The following is an 18,960-nucleotide window of genomic DNA, read 5'->3' as shown; positions in this document are numbered from 1 at the left end:
GCTGTGTGTGGGGACTTTTGTGGGTCTGAGGCACTTTAGCCCTTACAGGCTCTTTCTATAGAAAAAAGAGGGAAAAAACCCGCAAATTATATTTCATGGCTGCGCTGGTATAAAGATACAAGCTGGATTCATTATCATCTATTAATTACTATTATGTTCATTTTTTTTCTCCTGAATTTAAAAGAAATCAAAACATTTTTGCGGGCCCCTAGAAGTGGCATGGGCCCTCAGCAATGTGTCTGCTGGTCTCATGGAGAAATCACCCCTGGCTACCCAGCTGTGAAAGACATCTGGTCTAGCAGGAAAAGCAAGCATTTGGAAGCTTGGTGGAATTAAGTTTACCCCTCAGCTCTTGAGTTACCTTATGACCTTGGGCTGGTTATTTAACCTCCCTTAACCTCCCTGAACCTCCACTCTCTCGCTTAAAAAAGGAGATTATCATCCTGACTTTGAAAGGTTGAAACAAACAAAAAACACACATAAAAGCACCTAGTACAAAGCATGGTATATCGCTATCCCCCAATATGTCAGTTTCATCTTGCTGCCGTCTCTGGCTGCCAACCAAGAGCATCTCCAACCCACATTGCCTGCCCCCTACTATTCTCAGGTAAGGTGGCAGGTTTAGAACCATAAAATACATCCATTAAAAAAAAAAAAAAACTCAGTAGCAAAATGAATTGCTTTGTATTTATAACTCAGAATAATTAGGTAGTGTCTATCTGACCGAGTGTTAGGATATGGGTTTGCGACAAAAAGCAATGTGATTGGCCAGAGGCTGATAAGACTAGAGGGAAAGATGGTCCTCACATGCAGAGAACGACCAGCTCCCCTTCAGCCCCGAGGAACAACTGAGAGAAATACATCTAAATCCTATGTGTGTTTGCGGTGGGGAAGGAGGTCTTTAGGTCAGCTGTCTGATCAGCACCTTATAAACAGTTCCCAGGGGAGGGTCATAGAGCTCTGGGGAAATACAGGGACCTTTGAAACCAGTGCAGTCACATTCCTCATTTTATGGATGTGACCAGAGAAGTTAAGGGGATCCCAAAGGTCACTCATTCAGTCTGTCTTCCAGACAGAGTTCTTCCTACCCGCCCCTTGGCTTCCTGAGGAACTTGGAGAGAATCCCATTCCCCAGTCCGGGGCTTTACGGATACAGATGTGGGGAGGGGATCCTAGCTGACGACCTTCCAGATCTATGATTCTCCATGTTCGTACTATTAATTTAGAATGTGCAGGACATTCGGCTGAGTAGTAAATCCAGAACTGGCTACTGTTTGCCACAAATGGATGCCGCCCTCTCTTCCTGTGTTTTTCCTAGACATCCAAGGCCATAACAAGGCAATATAGTAGAAGAAGCACATGCACAAAGCCAGGAAGAACTGTGTGCAATTCCCAGCTCTGCCGTTACTGGCTGTGTGACCTGGGACAGGTGACTTAACTTCTTTGGGTCTCAGATTTTTCACCTGTAAGATGAGCGTTATAATTGCCAATCAATGTGAATACCTTCTAAATGCTGGGCCTTGTTGAGAGATACAGTTGAGCGAATGTATATGGTACCGCAACTCCAAACTGTGGCAGCAGTAGGCCCTCACCACATGGTAGCTGCCATTGTTATGACCGTCATTGTCAATATCACGTTCATCATTGTCATTTTCATTATCATCGTTCTCACTCCCTCTCAAGAGGGGAAGATGCTTGAATGGGTTCAGATAGGAGGATTCTCAAGAACTTGCAGGTCATGATAAGGCACGAACAAGAGGTATGAAGACTGAAATGTCTCTGAGTTGTGATACTGGGGGAGGCATCCAGAGGAAACAAGATAAAGGATTGCCAGTACATTGGCGGGGTTTGGTAGAACACAGGAGGAGGAAACCCGGGGTCTAGACTTGGGGCAAAATGCGTGAGAAATACTTAGGGACGATGGGGAAAAGAATTGGTTAGAGAAGTTTTTGGCAGCTGTTTTTCTGCCTCAGCTATCTGAAAGATCCAATAATCCAACAGTAACAACGATTCAGTCCAGCAGAGAGATTTGGGGGAAGGAGATTCTTGGCATGGGAGGTGATGGTGTGGGCAAAATTGGGTAAAACTTCAAGTGATAGTTATATGCTTCCCAGTTTGGGTAAGGATGTGGGTAGAGGACAAATCCTCTCCTTTGAGGCTCATCAGGCTAGAGCAATGAATTCATGTAGCAGGATAGTGGGAGCTAAGACTGGAAAAGTAGTTTGGAGGCACCTTAAAGAGGCTTAAGGAATTGGTTCTCCATTCAGTGCTTTGAAATATGTTCAGTCTAAAGACATTTGAATGCAAGAGATTTTAATGTGATCACCTCCTAATTTCTGTGTCCTGTAAACCTGGATATTTATTTCATATTTTCTTAAGCGAGTCACTCTGGTATTCACATATCAGTATATTATCTACAGACACACCGTATGTGGTTTCTCTTCTGTCAATGGCAAGTGCTTCCCTGTCAGCTCAAAAGGAATTTTCTTCTAATAAATCTTTTTCAGATGAGTAAGCATGCCAAGATAGATTAACCTGGTCATGAATTATTAAGGAGGTTCTGTAAAGAGTTTCCAGCCATTTCCACTAAGATTTGGGCCAGTCTGGCTCCAAAATGACTAAAGCGATTTTATGGAACATTTTTCCTGATATTCTAACCAGAGTTTTCTTTACTTCATACCTCCTTTTTTTGCCAGCAGGGTCCCTTTTAACTTTGGTATTTTTGATTTATCCATGTTAATGCCTTAGGTTTGTGAAAATGAAAATTTTTCTTTTGATTGCAAAGGAATTTCAGGTGTTTGAAAACCTGAAATTTGAATCACAAAGTTAATATGTAGCTTTTGAAAAACCAGGCTTTTAGAAATGTCCATTATAATATAACTGTATCAGCCCCTGTTCTAACTTTTCATCACTATTAAAACTCATCGATATATTATATATTTTTAAAAGAGTACAGAATCATCTTGTTTTATTCCATGAAAAACTTCCTGAGAAATTTTTAGATAAATTGAAATTTTAAGTCATCAAGTGAAAATATTACAGTCTAGGAGAATTTGATATTTCAAAGAATCTATATGTATATATAGTTATATACACAAACACATATATACACATGGCTCTCCACATATATATAGTATATAATAAACATCATAATATGATTATAGCTACATTCAATGTAATTGATCCATCATTTAAAATTAAAGTCCCGGGCTTCCCTGGTGGCGCAGTGGTTGAGAGTCCGCCTGCTGATGCAGGGGACACGGGTTCGTGCCCCGGTCCAGGAAGATCCCACATGCTGCGGAGTGGCTAGGTCCGTGAGCCATGGCCGCTGAGCCCGCGCGAGGCCACAGCAGTGAGAGGCCCGCGTGCCACAAAAAAATAAATAAATTAAATTAAATTAAAGTTCCTTAAACCCTCGTACACTGTTGGTGGGAATGTAAACTGGTGTAGCCGCAATGGAAAACAGTATGGCGGTTTCTCAAAAAACTAAAAGTAGAACTACCATATGACCAATCAATTCCACTCCTGGGTATATATATTAAAAAAAAACTAATACACTAATCCATAAAGATACACGCACCCGTGTTCACAACAGCATTATTTACAATTGCAAGATATGGAAGCAACTTGAATGTTCGTCAGCAGATGAATGGATAAGGAAGATGTGTGTATATATACAATGGAATATTACTCAGCCATAAAAAAGAACTAAATAATGGCATTTGCAGCAACATGGATGAACGTGGAGGGTATTATGCTAACTGAAAGAAATCAGACAGAGAAAGAGAAATACTGTATGATACCACTTATATGTAGAAGCTAAAAAATACGACCAACTAGTGCATATAACAAAAAAAGAAGCAGACTCACAGATACAGAGAACAAACTAGTGGTTACCACTGGGGAGAGGGAAGCGGGGGAGGGGCCATAGTGGTAGGGGATTAAGAGGTACAAACTATTAGGTATAAAATAAGCTACAAGGATATATTGTACAACACAGGGAATATAGCCAATATTTTATAATAACTATGAATGGAATATAACCATTAAAAACTGATTCACTATATTGTACATGTGTAATTTGTATTATACATCAACTATACTTCAATAAAAAGTAAAATTAAAAATTTTTAAATGATTAAAGTCCCTTAAACTATCTTATTTTAAAATAGTGTATAATATAAACTAAGTATGATAAAGATGTCTTTAAAAATCATTACTATAGGGGCTTCCCTGGTGGCACAGTGGTTGAGAGTCCGCCTGCCGATGCAGGGGACACGGATTCGTGCCCCAGTACGGGAGTATCCCACATGCCACGGAGCAACTAGGCCCGTGAGCCACAACTGCTGAGCCTGTGCGTCTGGAGCTTGTGCTCCGCAACAAGAGAGGTCGCGATAGTGAGAGGCCCACACACCGCGATGAAGAGTAGCCCCCGCTTGCCACAACTAGAGAAAGCCCTCGCACAGAAACGAAGACCCAGCACAGCAAAAACAATAAATAAATTAATTAATAAACTCCTACCCCCAACATCTAAAAAAAAAAATACCATTGAGAGAGTGAAAAGGCAAGTCACAGACATGGAGAAGATATTTGCAATACATAGATTCCACAAAGGATTCATATCTAAAATATATTAACAAGAAAATAAAACTCTTGTAAATCAACAGAGAAAAATCCAATAAAAGAATGAGCAAAGAAAAAAAATAATAAAATTTTCTAGTAGTCCAATTAAAAAAGTAAAAAGAAGAAGGAAGGAATGAGCAAAAGACTTGAACAGCCTCTTTACAACCTTAAAAAAGAAAAACAGCCAATGAATACTTGAAAAGAAGCTCAGTCTCACCAGTCCTCAGTGAAATGTAAATTATGAACCACAGGGAAATACCATTATATATCCAGCAGAGTGGCTAAAATTAGAAAGACTGACACTGCTAAGTGTGACAAGAAAGTGGAATAGCAAGCACTCACACACCCTGGTGATCCTGCGTGGTGAAGGGGAACACGTACCTGTAACCCAGCCACGCCTCTCCTAGGTACATCCAACAGATACATCACAGAATGTCCAGTAACAGTATATTCTAGATCGGGGTCAGCAAGCTTCTGCCCACAGCTGTATTTGTATGGCCCACAGATAGAAACACTTTCTACATTTTTAATGCATTGTAAAAAAAAATTGTAAAGAATGTGTGACTGAGACCATTTGTGACTTGTAAAGCCTAAAACATTTACTATCTGGCCTTTACGGAAGAAGTTTGCTGACCCTTATTCGGGATCTGAAACTGGAAACAAATCAAATGTCCATCAGCAATAGAATGGATAAATAAATTGTGCTGTGTCTATACGATGAAATAGTATGCAGAAAGGAGATGAACAAACCATTGGAATGTAGCAACATAAACGAGGAGCCAGATACCAAAACACACATATTGTATGTGTTCATTTATATCAAGTTTGAAAATAGGCAAAAGTGATCTGTGGTGTTAGAAGCTGGGATAATGGTTACGCTTGGGTGAGGGGGTTAGCGGCACAAAAGGGGATTTGGGGATCTGCTAATATTCTATGTCTTAGTCTGGATGTTATTGGCATATTCATTTTGTGAAATTTCATGGAACTGTACGTACACTTAATGATTTCTGCCCGTTTCTGTAAGTTGTTACACTTTAACTAAAAGTTTGTTTCAATAGTCATTGCTATACATGGAAAAAGGCATCCCCCAATCATGGAGCTATACCAACCACAAAGTGATATTCCTCCAGCACTAAGAAGTCGTCTACTGATAGCATTCTCACTATTGTTTATTGCCTTACCAACCACAGCTACATCTTAACTTGGATGAAACATATACATTGCCCTTTTTGAAGCTGTTCACTTCCAAAACAAGCACTTTCTTCAGAGCCTGGCATTACGGCCTCAGCACGCACCAAGCTTATGCAGGGCTTGATGGTTGAGCGCAGTGAGCTGGGTGCTTTGAAAGTACTGAAGTATTCAACACCAGGCCGTCTGAGCCACCATGAATGTGGGTGGAAATCGACAAGTTTATACCTATGCATGCTCTTAAGATCCTCTTCATTCTCTATCGAGTCATGTTTCCCCTCCGTTTTTTCAAGGGGGTGTGCACCGTCTAGAGTCCGTTGAAGAATATAATGAGCTGATGCTGAGAAATGGGGACCCCCGGGCCAGGATGTTGGAGGTCTCCCGAGATGGCCGGAAGCACTCTCTCCCCCAGCTCCTGGACTCGACGGGCACAGCACAGGTAGTGCAGCACCGTGGAGCCCCTGGCTTTCTTATCCAGTCACAGTTACTTGGTTAGGGGTGGAAGAGCATGTTTCCAGCCCTGGGTCTCCAGGTTTTCTTTTATTCTCTCCGAGACCAGCAGGAGCTTCCGTGCTCTGAAGACCTGTCCGTCTATGAGGGCCAGGGGTATTCAGGACTAGAGATATAGCATAGTCAGTGAGATCTATCCAGGGAGGCTAGAAGGAAGTAGTCAGCCTAATATTTGAAAATAAAAGAGAAGGAAAAAAACCTTGATCCTCTTTCTACTGTGTGTTTTGGAAACGAGAGCTGCTTTCAACTGCCAGGAGACAATGGCGCGTCATGGTCTGTGGTAAGAACCACCGTCTCTTGTTTAGTGGGTGTGTCATGTGTCAGCATAGCCTGGTGGGTGGGTGGGTGTGGGGACGTGTGAGGGACGGAGGCAGTTGGGTGTGCCTGTGCTGTGCCTGGGATCCTACCTGTTATAGAGTCATGGCTCAAACAGCCAAGGTCAGAAGAGGCTGCCAAGAGGGGTGAGGAAGGTGGGGATGTTGATATTCCAGGGCCCATCCCCGCCAGAGCTCGGGGCTCCACAACCCTGCTCAGGGGCTCATCCTCAATTCCACCATCCTCAACCCAGTAGAAACTGGGTAGATGTCTCATAACCAAGTTGGAGGCAGGCTCAGTCTCTGGGGAACTTGTGGAGTGTCTTTGAGCCCTGGCACCATCAGCCAGAGCGCTCAGGAGGAGTCATTGGCATCTTGTCCCCAGGCCTGCAATGAAGTAGAGATGGAGGGAGGAGGGTGTGGCAGTAGTGACACCTGTAAGGGCGTGGAGACTCAGATAGTTGAGTTCTAAAAGACCTGGCTCAGGGCATCTGGGTTGGGCCCTTGCTTTTTGTGTCTCACCTTTTTACAGGTAGGGCAACTGAATCCCAAAGAGGTTGAGTATTTGGCTCCAAGCGATGCACCAGAATCCCTGTGCAGGGAGTTGCCTGCCCAATAAAATTCAAAAGCGCCCGTGTTTCAGAGGCAGCTGCCGATTAGGCTGTCTTGTGTTGAATCCCCCCAGTGGCAACTTGAATTGGGGCACCGAGCAAAAGCAGAGCAAAAAACTTCCATAGGGCCTGGTTAGAGCTCCTCCAGACCCGTGTCTGGAGACAAGTCTGTGGCCTGTGCAGAATGATCCAGTTGGATCAACAGAGGCGGCGGGAGATCAAGCAGTCACAGGAGAGCCGCGTTTCAGACAATTTTAGTTAGTGAGGAAGGTGAGAGCGGATCTGCTGCCATCATGGCCGAGGATGTCCAGCATTGAGGTGCTGATTTCCTAACTGACCCGCTGAGGAAACCTGACCGTATTTATAGCCTAGGAATACCTATTTCTTCTAACCAGGCTTCTAGGAACCAGGAAGCACAGGCTAGTGAAGATTTTAAAGAAGAAACTTTTTTTTTTTCCTCTTCAAGTTGTTCTTTCCCTTGTCTTCTCTTATTTTCTGCCTTTTTTTTTCTCCCAGGATTCACTTCCTTCCTAACCTCCTTCCTTCCTCCCTCCCTCCCTCCCTCCCTCCCTCCCTCTCTACTTTCTTTTCTTCCTCCCTCCCTCCTTTCTTTTCTTTCTTTCTTTCTTTTTTTCTCTCTTTCTCTCTTTCTTTTTTTTCTTTCTTTCTTCTCTCCCTCCACTAAAAAGTATTCTCTAGAATAGAGCTATCCAGTAAAGCTTTCTGCACTGATGGAAATGTTTTATGTCTGTACTGCCCAATATGGTAGCCACGTATGTCTTTTAAGCACATGAAAGGTGGCTAGTGAGACTGAGGAGTGCGTTTTTAATTTTAATTCATCTCAATTTAAATATGGATAGCCGCGGGTGGTTAGTGGCTGCCATATTGGAAAACAGAGGTCTAAAAATGTAGTGGGACCCCTGAAACTCTTCAAGAGAAGAGTGAAGCCTGCTGGCCTCTGGTTCCCAAAGGGGAGATGGAATGAGGTGCTGCTGGAGGTTGGTGGTCAGAGAAAGAGTTCCCTTATGAGTCTGTACATGAACCTCTGTATTTGAGAGCTATGTATGGCTATTCCCATGATGGTTTCAGTAAAAGGGTGGTAACCTGGCCAAGCCAATGTCATTTTTTTTAATGAATCAGAGTCTGGGAGGCCAACATGGCTGACAGATAATTTTGTAAAACAGCAAAATACAATTGTTCTAAGTTGCCAAGAATACGAAAATATCATTAGCAGATATCTCATTTCTAACTTTGAATATGCTAATTAAGGATAAACTATTTTCTAGTGTCTCTTTTCTCATATTCAACATGAAATGATTTTTCAGCATTTTTTGTTTATGCTAGAATATCTGTGTCATTTAAGCAATTTATTATTCTAAGAAGAATAGCGGGGCTTCCCTGGTGGTGCAGTGGTTAAGAATCCACCTGCCAATGCAGGGGACACGGGTTCAAGCCCTGGTCCGGGAAGATCCCACGTGCCGCAGAGCAACTAACTCCATGCGCCACAATTACTGAGCCTGCGCTCTAGAGCCCGTGAGCCACAACTACTGAACCCACATGCCACAACTACTGAAGCCTGCGTGCCTAGAGCCCGTGCTCCTCAACAAGAGAAGCCACCGCAATGAGAAGCCTGTGCACCTCAACGAAGAGTAGTAGCCCCTGCTCGCCACAACTAGAGAAAGCCTGCATGCAGCAACGAAGACCCAACGCAGCCAAAAGTTAATTAATTAATTAAAAAAAAAAAAACGAAGAAGAACAACAAGGAGCTAGATTGTCGCAATGCTTTAGCAAGAGATTCGTTCAGTCTCTTGTTTTAAATAGTGCACCCTGCTTACACACGTGGATATGGTGGGTGATGGACAGGAAAAAGAGATGGAGATTTTGAGCTGCTGTGTGCCAGGAAGGGAAAGTGTGGCTTGTGGGAAAGTATTTTATTTTCCAAATGTGAGGGATTAGAACTAAAGCTGCTGCAGTCTCTCAGCGGGATCTTTTATACTAAATAACAGTTGTCTGGGTTTGCGGTTTGGGTTTTATAAGAAACAAGGGCTTGCTGAGTTTTGAGTGAGTGAATTAAACTTCAAATGGTGAGATACTTTCTAACCATGATTGTGAACTTGGGGTGGGGCGAGGGTGACTTCCAAGGGAGAACCCGACCAGGGGATGGTCATTCTGTATCTCCAAGGCCTCTCGGTTTCCGGTTCCTAACTGAAATCCAGAAAGCGAGAAGTAGGATCTGTGGAGTAGGGTCAAGGAAGGAGCAGCCACAGGTGGTTGCCAAGCAGTTCTTTATGTGGGGGGAAGAAAGCATGACCGCCAGTCACAGTTGGGGCTGTTCCTTCAATGTTCTTTATAATAAACTTTATCTAAGCCACTGGACCAGATACGGACCAGAGGGCAATGGCTGTCTAACACAAAAGACAACTGAGGTTTTCCAAATCTGAGTATATTTTTATGCCAGAGACCACAGCAGGATGAGTGAGACTACCTCTGACCTCATGTGCCGACTTCTAGGAATACCACATTGTGAAGAAGTCTACTCGCTCGCTAAGTACTACTCAGGTGGAATCTCCTTGGAGACTCATTCGGCCATCGGTCATCTCTATCATTGGCCTGTACAAAGAGAAAGGCAAGGTGAGCTCCTTTCTGTACGTTGTTTTGCTCTCCAGGTAAATGTTAGCATATATGTTTTAAATGGTTACTTTTTAGTGTTGTTTTTACATGCAATAAAAAGTAAAATGTATAAAGAAGAATAGATTAAGTGGTCTTTGGGTGGATTTGATTGGATTCCCTGGCATCCTTTCCTGTGGGCCTCCAAGTGACATCATACCATATTTGCCCTTATGATTTCAGGAGTCACCACCTGGCAGCTAGGGCACAATCAAGGATGGGGTAAATGCCCCAACTTTTACCACTATTGAAAGAAAGGCAGACCCTGCAGCTTCAGAGAATAATCCCAGTTATCCTTTGGAATGAACTTCATGACATTGCCATTATTATAAGAGGAATAGTATAAATAATTTGATATTATACAAATACCAAAATATCCATTTTGATGTTATACAAAAACAAAAGAATAAAACAAATATGGTACCTGCACAGTGTGAAATGACTCTCATGAGCTATTAGTTGATCCATGTGAAATTGACATCTTTGGAGATCAAAGATTGTCAAATCTAGCAATTTCATGTTTACCTAAAACTTTCACCCTTTAATGTAATGCATAGCTAGCACAATGCAAACGGATCTGAGGAGGGAAATGGTGAAGGGAACACAGATTTGACTTTACAGCTAGTTAGCTTAACTCTGAGCCTGTTTGGGAAGGACACCTCAGTTAAATACTACAATGAGAAGGGTGCCCTCAGTGAAATACTGCAGTGGGAAAGGATGCCCTTAGTTAAATACCACACTGACAACCTGGACCCCCACCTCCTTTGCGTGTAGGGCCTTGGCTTTAGCATTGCTGGAGGTCGAGACTGCATTCGAGGACAGATGGGGATTTTTGTCAAGACCATTTTCCCAAATGGATCAGCTGCAGAGGATGGAAGGCTTAAAGAAGGTAGGAGAAGGCCTCTTGGTGGTCCTCAGTGCCAGTGAGCTTTGATTCCAGGAGAATCTGCCTCCTTGCAGGATGTGAAGCAAATGGCACAGCAGCTAAGTCTGTGGGCTTGGTAGTCAGGTAGACCTGGGCTGAATCCAGCACTTACTACATCATGACCTTGGACAATTGATAGAACCTGAGCTTCACTTTCCTCTGTTGTAAACTTGGGATATTAATACGTACCTTGAGGAGTTGTAGTGAGGATTAAATGAGACATTACGTGAGAAGTGGCTTAAATGTCTTTAAATGTCTGTCTTGTCCCCTGGGTCTTTGATTGTGTTCCTTGCCTTGAAAATTCCTGAGAGTTTGCAGTGCATTCTTGCCTTGGGGCTGGAGTACAGAAACATCTTTTACACTCTCCATAGCACCTACCACTTTGCACACATGTAAACATACTAGACAAGCACTTTTTTGCTCCCAGCTTTACTGAGATATAATTGATAACCGCGTGTATTGAAGGTGTACAACATGATTTGACACACATATATTGCAAAATGATTGCCAGACAAGGTTAGTGAACACCTCCATCACCTCACATAATGACCTTTTGTGTGCTTGTGTGGTGAGAACATTTAACATCTACTCTCTTAGCAATTTTCAAGTATATAACAGTCTTGTTAACTATAGGTCCCATGCTGTACCTTAGATCCCCAGAACTTGTTCATGAGTCCTGATTTTTCTCCTCCTTATTCCATGCTTCCTGCATGGAATGATTGAATCACACTATTTCTAGTTACCTTCAAAAATGCTGTGACTGTTCAGATCAGTTGGTCCAAAGATAGGTGATGTTGTGTTTAACCAGCTTATCTTCTTAAAACTGATTAAGAGTGAATTGGAGCCTCCTTTTTTGTAGGTAGAGCAATCCCAGAAGCCTGTGTACTAACGATAATCCGTGACCGGGCTTAATTTTTTAAAATTAATTTATTATTTTTGGCTGCATTGGGTCTTTTTTGCTGCTCGTGGGCTTTCTCTAGTTGCAGCGAGCGGGGGCTACTCTTTGTTGGGGTGTGTGGGCTTCTCATTGTGGTGGCTTCTCTTGTGGAGCACAGGCTCTAGGCACGTGGCTTCAGTAGTTGTGGCACGTGGGCTCAGTAGTTGTGGCTCACAGGCTCTAGAGCGCAGGCTCAGTAGTTGTGGCGCACGGGCTTAGTTGCTGCGTGGCATGCGGGATCTTCCCGGACCAGGAATTGAACCCGTGTCCCCTGCATTGGCAGGCGGATTCTTAACCACTGCGCCACCAGGGAAGCCCAGGCTTAATATTTTGATGGCAGAATATTTATTTCTGTCTCAGAGGAAGGGTTAACTCCCAGGTGGTGTTTGTGTCTAGTTTCACAACAATATAAAATTTTAGCCAAGCATTTTTATAATGGATGTGCCATGTGTTCACTTGATTGAAATTCATCCTGCAATGCCAGTAGAATGGAACAAAGTGGAGGGGAAAAAAGAAATCGATAGGAGAGGTTAACAGCACTTGCTTCTCCTAAATACTGTATTTTCATATGTATTCACTTACAATAAATAGAAGTCAGAATGGATTTTCAACCTGTTGGATGATCTGTCTTTTAAGTAATCTTGCAAAGATTTTTAAGAGCATGAGCCATTATGTTAATGTTTCTACCCTTTGCCCAGGTGGAAACAAACCAAAAACCTCGCCTAGTTGAGTAATCGGTTATACCAGGTGATTTTTAAACAGATTATTTCACTTAGTTTACAACTTCTGTAATTGCATTAAAGAGAAGGCACATAACAAATGGGTGGGGTACTGCTACCTTTTTAAACTCATATACAGGATTCCTTTAATGGATTACCCTACGTGCTCCTGGGATTGGCTGTTCACGAGAGGAGAAAATGTGTGTTCTTAGGTTGCTTTGTACTTTGTTGTAAGTAAAGGGAGTTCCTCTTCTGTACCATACTGCTGTGCAAGGTTCATCTGTTCTTCTCTCTTGCACGTCTTTGTAGTGTTTTTGATGAACTGCTATTCCCCAAAACAGACCATGTCACAAGAGTACAAAACCGGAAACTAGCTCTGTTAAGTCAACAGGATGTCCAAGTTCTTTTATGTTCCCAGCAGACACTATCAACAACTAGAAAAATGACCTGTGCCTTCTTGGAGTTGACGATGAGTCCAGGATAGTTTGAGGGAGAAGAGAGAAAGAGAGCGAGAGAGAGAGAAAAAGCAATTTGATATTAGTCTACAGTAATCTCTTAGATAGAAGCGTATAATAACTAGCCAGCTTAATGACTGAGAACCTTGAACGCCGTCAGTAAGACCAGGCATCTAGACTATGGGGCTGGATGTAGACGGGGGGCTGCCACTCCTAAATAATATCTCACGAGTTTTTTTGTCTCTATCATTTAAACCATTTTTCACACGCCATGTCTTTCTGCAAATATAGGCAAGGCTTCTCACATGTTACGTGTGTTTGTGCTTCGCTGCCAGTGGGTTTAAGTTGTAAAACAAAAACTATATGAAAAGACTAGGAATTCGGTTTTTGTAGTTTGATCTCTAAATGTAGAACATCTATTATCAGACTTGGCAGTGGCTAGAGAATAAGATCTTGATGCTTCCCACAGTTGTTTTAGTTAAAGATGGTAATATAGAATTACTGCAAAAGAATATGCATTGTCATTTATTGTCCCATTTTGTGACATTCCTCGGAGCTAAGCTAATGAAAATAGATTGGAACAATAAAATTCATCTTATAGAGTTGTAAATCAGGGACCATATGGTATCTTATTCTAGTACTGACCAAGCAGATTCCAGTAAACAAAAACTTGATGTTAATGCAATTCTCAAATTTGGTCACTAGGGGATGAAATCCTAGATGTAAATGGAATACCAATCAAGGGCTTGACATTTCAAGAAGCCATTCATACCTTTAAGGTAACGACATTCTTATTGATCGCCTTTGTCTTCTTTGTTTTTCTTTATTTCTTTCTGGTTCGGATTTGGTGATTTTTTTTTTTTTTTCCACCCTTTGATAAAAGGACAGCCTGAATGTTTTAGCCCTTCTTTCTTCTTGTTTTTTCAGCAAATCCGGAGTGGATTATTTGTCTTAACGGTACGCACCAAGTTACTGAGCCCAAGCCTCACACCCTGCTCCACACCCACACACATGAGCAGATCCAGCTCCCCAAACTTCAACACCAGTGGGGGAACCTCAGCGCTGTGTGCCGATGAAGCCAGTTCTTCGTCCCTGGGACGAAAGGCCCCCGGGCCAAAGGACAGAATTGTCATGGAAGTAACCCTCAACAAAGGTGATACCAGCTCTTCCTCATTTTTGTTACATTCTCTGAAATAATAATTTGTAATCTGTTCTTAGGTTAATTTTTTATATTTTTTCTATGAATCGCTCCTTTGGAACACTCTGCTACCAACAACATATGTTATTCTCTAAATGGACAGTGGGATCAAAAGTAGAGATTTTAGTCATTTTACTAAAGTGAAGGGAAGTTACCAGTAGCACGATTTTCTAAGCTCTCTCCAGATGAATCATGGTGTGTCAGAGACTCATGTGAAAAACATCACTGACTAGCTTAATTCTAGGGCTAATAAAACATTTTAAAGAATGAAGAATATAGTCAAGAATACAGTAAACACCAGTGACTGAAAGTCCTGGGTGACACCAAATGTTATCACTTTTAATCTTTGTCTCCTTTTCCTCCCCACCAGCTATAGACATATGGTGAGCAATTAAATAACCAAGAGATTAGTTGCTAAAAAGAGAGGCGAAAGAAAACCTAAAGTTGTGTATGCAGAATAGAAGATATTACTTGGACTCTGCCTATTTCCAAAAGCAGCTTCGAGGAGGCTCTTTAGACTAAGAAGAGGATGGATCATTGATTGAGTAATTCACAGTCCATAGTTAGCCCCTGGTTCTGCCATGGACTCATTAACAGAATATGGCCCTATTGACAAAGAAAAGCAAAATTTGTATTCTGAGTCTGGTCCAAAAATAAATGGTTATTGGTCAGCATATACATTAATGCCGTTTCAAATCACTTAATACTGCTTTTCAGTTTTTGTTGTTTTTGTTTTTAATTTTGTTTTCTTTCAATGATGCCTCCCACAGAGCCCAGAGTTGGATTAGGCATTGGTGCCTGCTGCCTGGCCCTAGAAAACAGCCCTCCAGGCATCTACATTCACAGCCTTGCCCCTGGATCAGTGGCCAAGATGGAGAGCAATCTGAGGTTGGTTGTAAACCTGAAAGTTTAGAGTTCTGGTGTGTTTGTGAATATGCGAATACATACATATGTAAGATACCTGCCCTGTTACATTCCCCTGTGGGATTCTAAATGTTTGTATTATTTGCAGTCATATAGCCAGGATTACAATCAAAAACATCTCCAAAGATGAAAAGATAATATAAATGAAATTTGGTTGAATTCAAGAACTCCAGATCTTGGCTTTCCCTACCAATTTTGTTCTATTTGGACTCAGAAGTTCAGTCTCAGAAACCTGACACAGTACAACTCTATATAGATATCTATGATTATCCAAATATTTTCTTTCACTTTTATATTCATTTATGTAAAATTTTATATTCATTTATTATGTAAAATTCATAGGAGATACTGGGAACTTCTCAAAATGGTTTCAGAATCACTGGATACAAGAGAGTCCGGAAATCATGCCCTTGAACAGGAGGCCTTTATTATTAAGTACAATCTCCTGAACCTTTCCTGTTGTTTTACTCCTTTTTAAGAGATGACGTCTAGATGCTTACTGTCTGAAATCACCACGTGTCTGATTTCTCATTTTGGCTAGTTGAGTTGTAGATTGGGTATTCTGTTTATACAAGAGAGGTTTAGGTATTCTATTATATAGTAATTGCAGTGGGTCTGTGCCCACCTAAACTTCACAAGAATGCACACGTATTGCACGAAGCACTCTGTACAGACAGTATCATCTTTCTCCCCTCGAAGTTTCTAAGTCCTTGAGCAGTTGAGGAATTGACAAAATGACATTCCTTGAGGTTGCCATTTTGGGGTGCTGTTAATAGATTATATTATGTTTTTAGTTAATCATCAGAGTGAAGTTCCATACCGAAAAAAATTTAGCAAATCATCCAAAGTACATTAAAGAAAATATACTTTTAGAACCCAAGGAAAAAAAATCCTTTAATGACATCCCAAGATGATGTTTCTTTCTTGAATGGTTCCATATGTCTGGAGCCTGCCAAATGAACATTCTTCAGACCCCACATAAAGAGTCTTTGTTCTCTCGTACTGAGTTCTCTCCCTGTAATTTCAAGTCAAAATGGGCATCTTGTCCCCAATTTCTCATTTGTTCAAATTTGAAACGTTTTTACAAATTCTTGGGTAACCTTTGAGCTTCAGATATTTCCTTCTTAAATTATATTACAATAATCATTTCAAGATGGTAGGGAAAGAGAAACTGATGGTGGTCGAGAGACTGTCACTTGATGATCAGAAGGTAGACAGACCTGAGATCAACAGTGTGTGACATCTGGGTAACCTCTCTGAGCCTGTGGCTTTATCTACATAATGGGAATAATAATACCTATTCAAAGCATTGTTATGTAAATCTCTCTGTATAGTGCCTGGCATATACTACGTGTTCAAGAAATGGTAGCCTTCATTGTTGTCCTTATTATCAATTTTATTTAACTTTACTACTTCTGAAAATGCAGTTAGATATGCGTAATGGTCTTTGTCAGTTTAAAACCCAATGTGTTTATGACTGTGTTGCTTTTTTATACGTATGCAAAGATGAAAGGATGTCATTTGCTTTGTTAAAGTGTTCAGAAAAGATTTCATATTATAAACCTCTCCCAGAAGGAAATCTTGTAAAAATCTAACTGTTACGGCAGAGTTGATCATGTTGCCTCCCTAGCCGCGGAGATCAAATCCTGGAAGTGAACTCAGTCAACGTCCGCCATGCTGCTTTGAGCAAAGTCCATGCCATCTTGAGCAAATGCCCCCCAGGACCCGTTCGCCTGGTCATCGGCCGGCACCCCAATCCAAAGGTGAAGTATTTCATACTCTCCCGAGTATGGGAAGACAGCTATTTGTCCAGTAGCAATGACACACATGTTCCTATGCCCACTCTTTGATGAGACAGTTCACCCAGCTGGGGATGGGAATCAGCCTGTGGTCACACAGTGACCAAGGTAACTGATACACACGGGAAACGAATCACTGATCTGGACTTCTTGGTCTCCACACTCAGAACATTTTATTAGAAAATGTTGACAATATGTTTGGTGAATTTAAAATTTGTGGAAGGTAGGAGTGCTGGGTTCTGAGTAACCCCCAGCTGATGGCTCGATTTCTGGTGAGATACTTAACCTCTTTGGGTTTCTGCATCCAGAAAATCTGAGAGCAGTAAACCAGGTGATCTGTCCAGGCCATCCTTGACCGGAGCAAAATACTCGGGTGTAATTAAGGTTTAAGAGCCCACTAATTTTTTTTCAGCATCAATGTCACATAGTTGGCCCATACTAACTTGCCGATAATCATAGCCCCCGTATCGTTGGCCTCTGCTGTTTACTTGGTTGTATCTCTTCTACTTATGCGATTGCTTTTAATTTTTTAAGCTAACCACAGGACACTTTAGCAAGTTCAACTCAACCCACTTCGAGCACGCATTTTTGTTGTTTTTGAGCACTCCAGGTAAAAATCTTTTAAAATTAGCCTATCTCTAACATGGTAATCAGGTTGTATTTTACAAAATTTGACCTTTCAACAACTCAAAACGCTTATTAAGAACATTAGCTCTTCCCATGCCCGTCATGTGGCCGCCCCTTTTGTATTATTTGTAGTACTATTCGATCACATCCTAATTGGTCCCAGGCTGCTGTACTGGATGGACTCTTAGGCCATTTTAAGAGTAAGATGTCTGTGCCAGGAGACCTGGTAGGTCCTCCCATGGGCCACATCTGAGATTTCTTTAGTGCATTAACTTTATGGGGTCATTTTCACTGTCTCGGTGGTGTTCATTCGTTGACCAGTTTCCCCTGTACAAATAAGCGCTATCCAGCTATGACTCCAGGTCTTGATTTGGGAAGGTGATGTCGACCACAGTGCTTGAACGACGATTGCCGTCAGACTGATTCAGGCTCAACCCCACTACTTTCTTTCCCCCAGATCGTTTTCTCTTGTCTACGAGCATTCTTTAAAATGTCTTACATTAAAAACTGCTTGAATAAATGTCAGTAATAGAAAATCAAGTCCTGCTTCCTCCACCTTTTTCCATTTTTTCTACTTGGCACTCCCCATTTTTCTCCTTTCTGTTCTACAGTCCTGACTTTCCCTTAGAATCTGTCCTACTTTGTCCCCCCGCTGTCCCCATTAGTCTCTCTGGGTCACTTTTAACACCACTTTGCCTCATAGTCTCAGCTCCTCCCTCCGGGGTCCCCCCTTGGATTCCACTACCCACGTGGCCACTCCTCTCACCTTCGGGAGCAGCCCAACAAGCTGTGGCTGACCCAGCACATCCCTCAGCAACATAGAAAATTAAGTTCTCCGTGGGCTGCAGTTGTTGGCTTCCAGGCATGCCCGACTTCAAAATCCATTCCAACCTAACACAGGTCATGATTTGTTCGGAGGTCTGCCTAATCTCAGCCCAAAGCATCTGCCTAATTCGCCAGTACAGTCAAACATCAAAATGGCATTCCGGTGCAAAGCATAACAGTCCTGGTGGACTGGTGGTCTGTGATCCCGTGGAACACATGGGTTGACTCATGTTTCTAGCCGCAGTAATATGGTCGTCAGGATGGTGCTGGAGATGTGTCCAGTGAAACCAAATTTCAGTATTTGTTTGACTGGATTTCATGTTTCCTCCTAGGTAAACATGGTGTTCTTAGTTGTAACATCATACTATATTTTCCTTTTGGTCAAGATTCCATTTTACGTTGAATGTATTTTTGTACCACTTATCCCAACATTTTATGCCAATAGTACATTTTGATACTAAATGTATGTGCTTTCTCGGTTTTCATGTTGTTCCAAGAGAAATACCACAAGGATTTTCTTTTCTCCTGTTTCTCGTAATGACTGGAGCAGTGGCTGCCCGATTGGGATATTCAAACCCTCCAGGTCTAGACAAGCTAAGATCTAGACCTGCTCGGGTGGCAGCTTCTAGCTTACGTGA

At 42.0% G+C, this 18,960-nt stretch overlaps 1 protein-coding gene across 1 annotated transcript in view; it reads left to right on the top strand.

Moving 5' to 3' along the window:
• The window catches only part of PDZD2 (PDZ domain containing 2), a 271,976-nt gene that overhangs the window by 218,083 nt on the left and 34,933 nt on the right, over positions 1–18,960 (top strand). The window contains exons 8-14 of the mRNA XM_032627433.1: positions 6,105–6,250; positions 9,758–9,877; positions 10,688–10,802; positions 13,655–13,728; positions 13,877–14,102; positions 14,918–15,035; positions 16,702–16,834. Of these exons, the coding sequence (XP_032483324.1) occupies positions 6,105–6,250; positions 9,758–9,877; positions 10,688–10,802; positions 13,655–13,728; positions 13,877–14,102; positions 14,918–15,035; positions 16,702–16,834 (932 nt within the window). The remainder of the gene's footprint in view (positions 1–6,104; positions 6,251–9,757; positions 9,878–10,687; positions 10,803–13,654; positions 13,729–13,876; positions 14,103–14,917; positions 15,036–16,701; positions 16,835–18,960) is intronic.

Source organism: Phocoena sinus, chromosome 3 (assembly GCF_008692025.1).
Source record: "Phocoena sinus isolate mPhoSin1 chromosome 3, mPhoSin1.pri, whole genome shotgun sequence".
NCBI lineage: Eukaryota > Metazoa > Chordata > Mammalia > Artiodactyla > Phocoenidae > Phocoena > Phocoena sinus.
The sequence above is the reverse complement of the archived record's forward strand: the minus strand, read 5'-3'. Positions and strand labels throughout refer to the sequence as shown.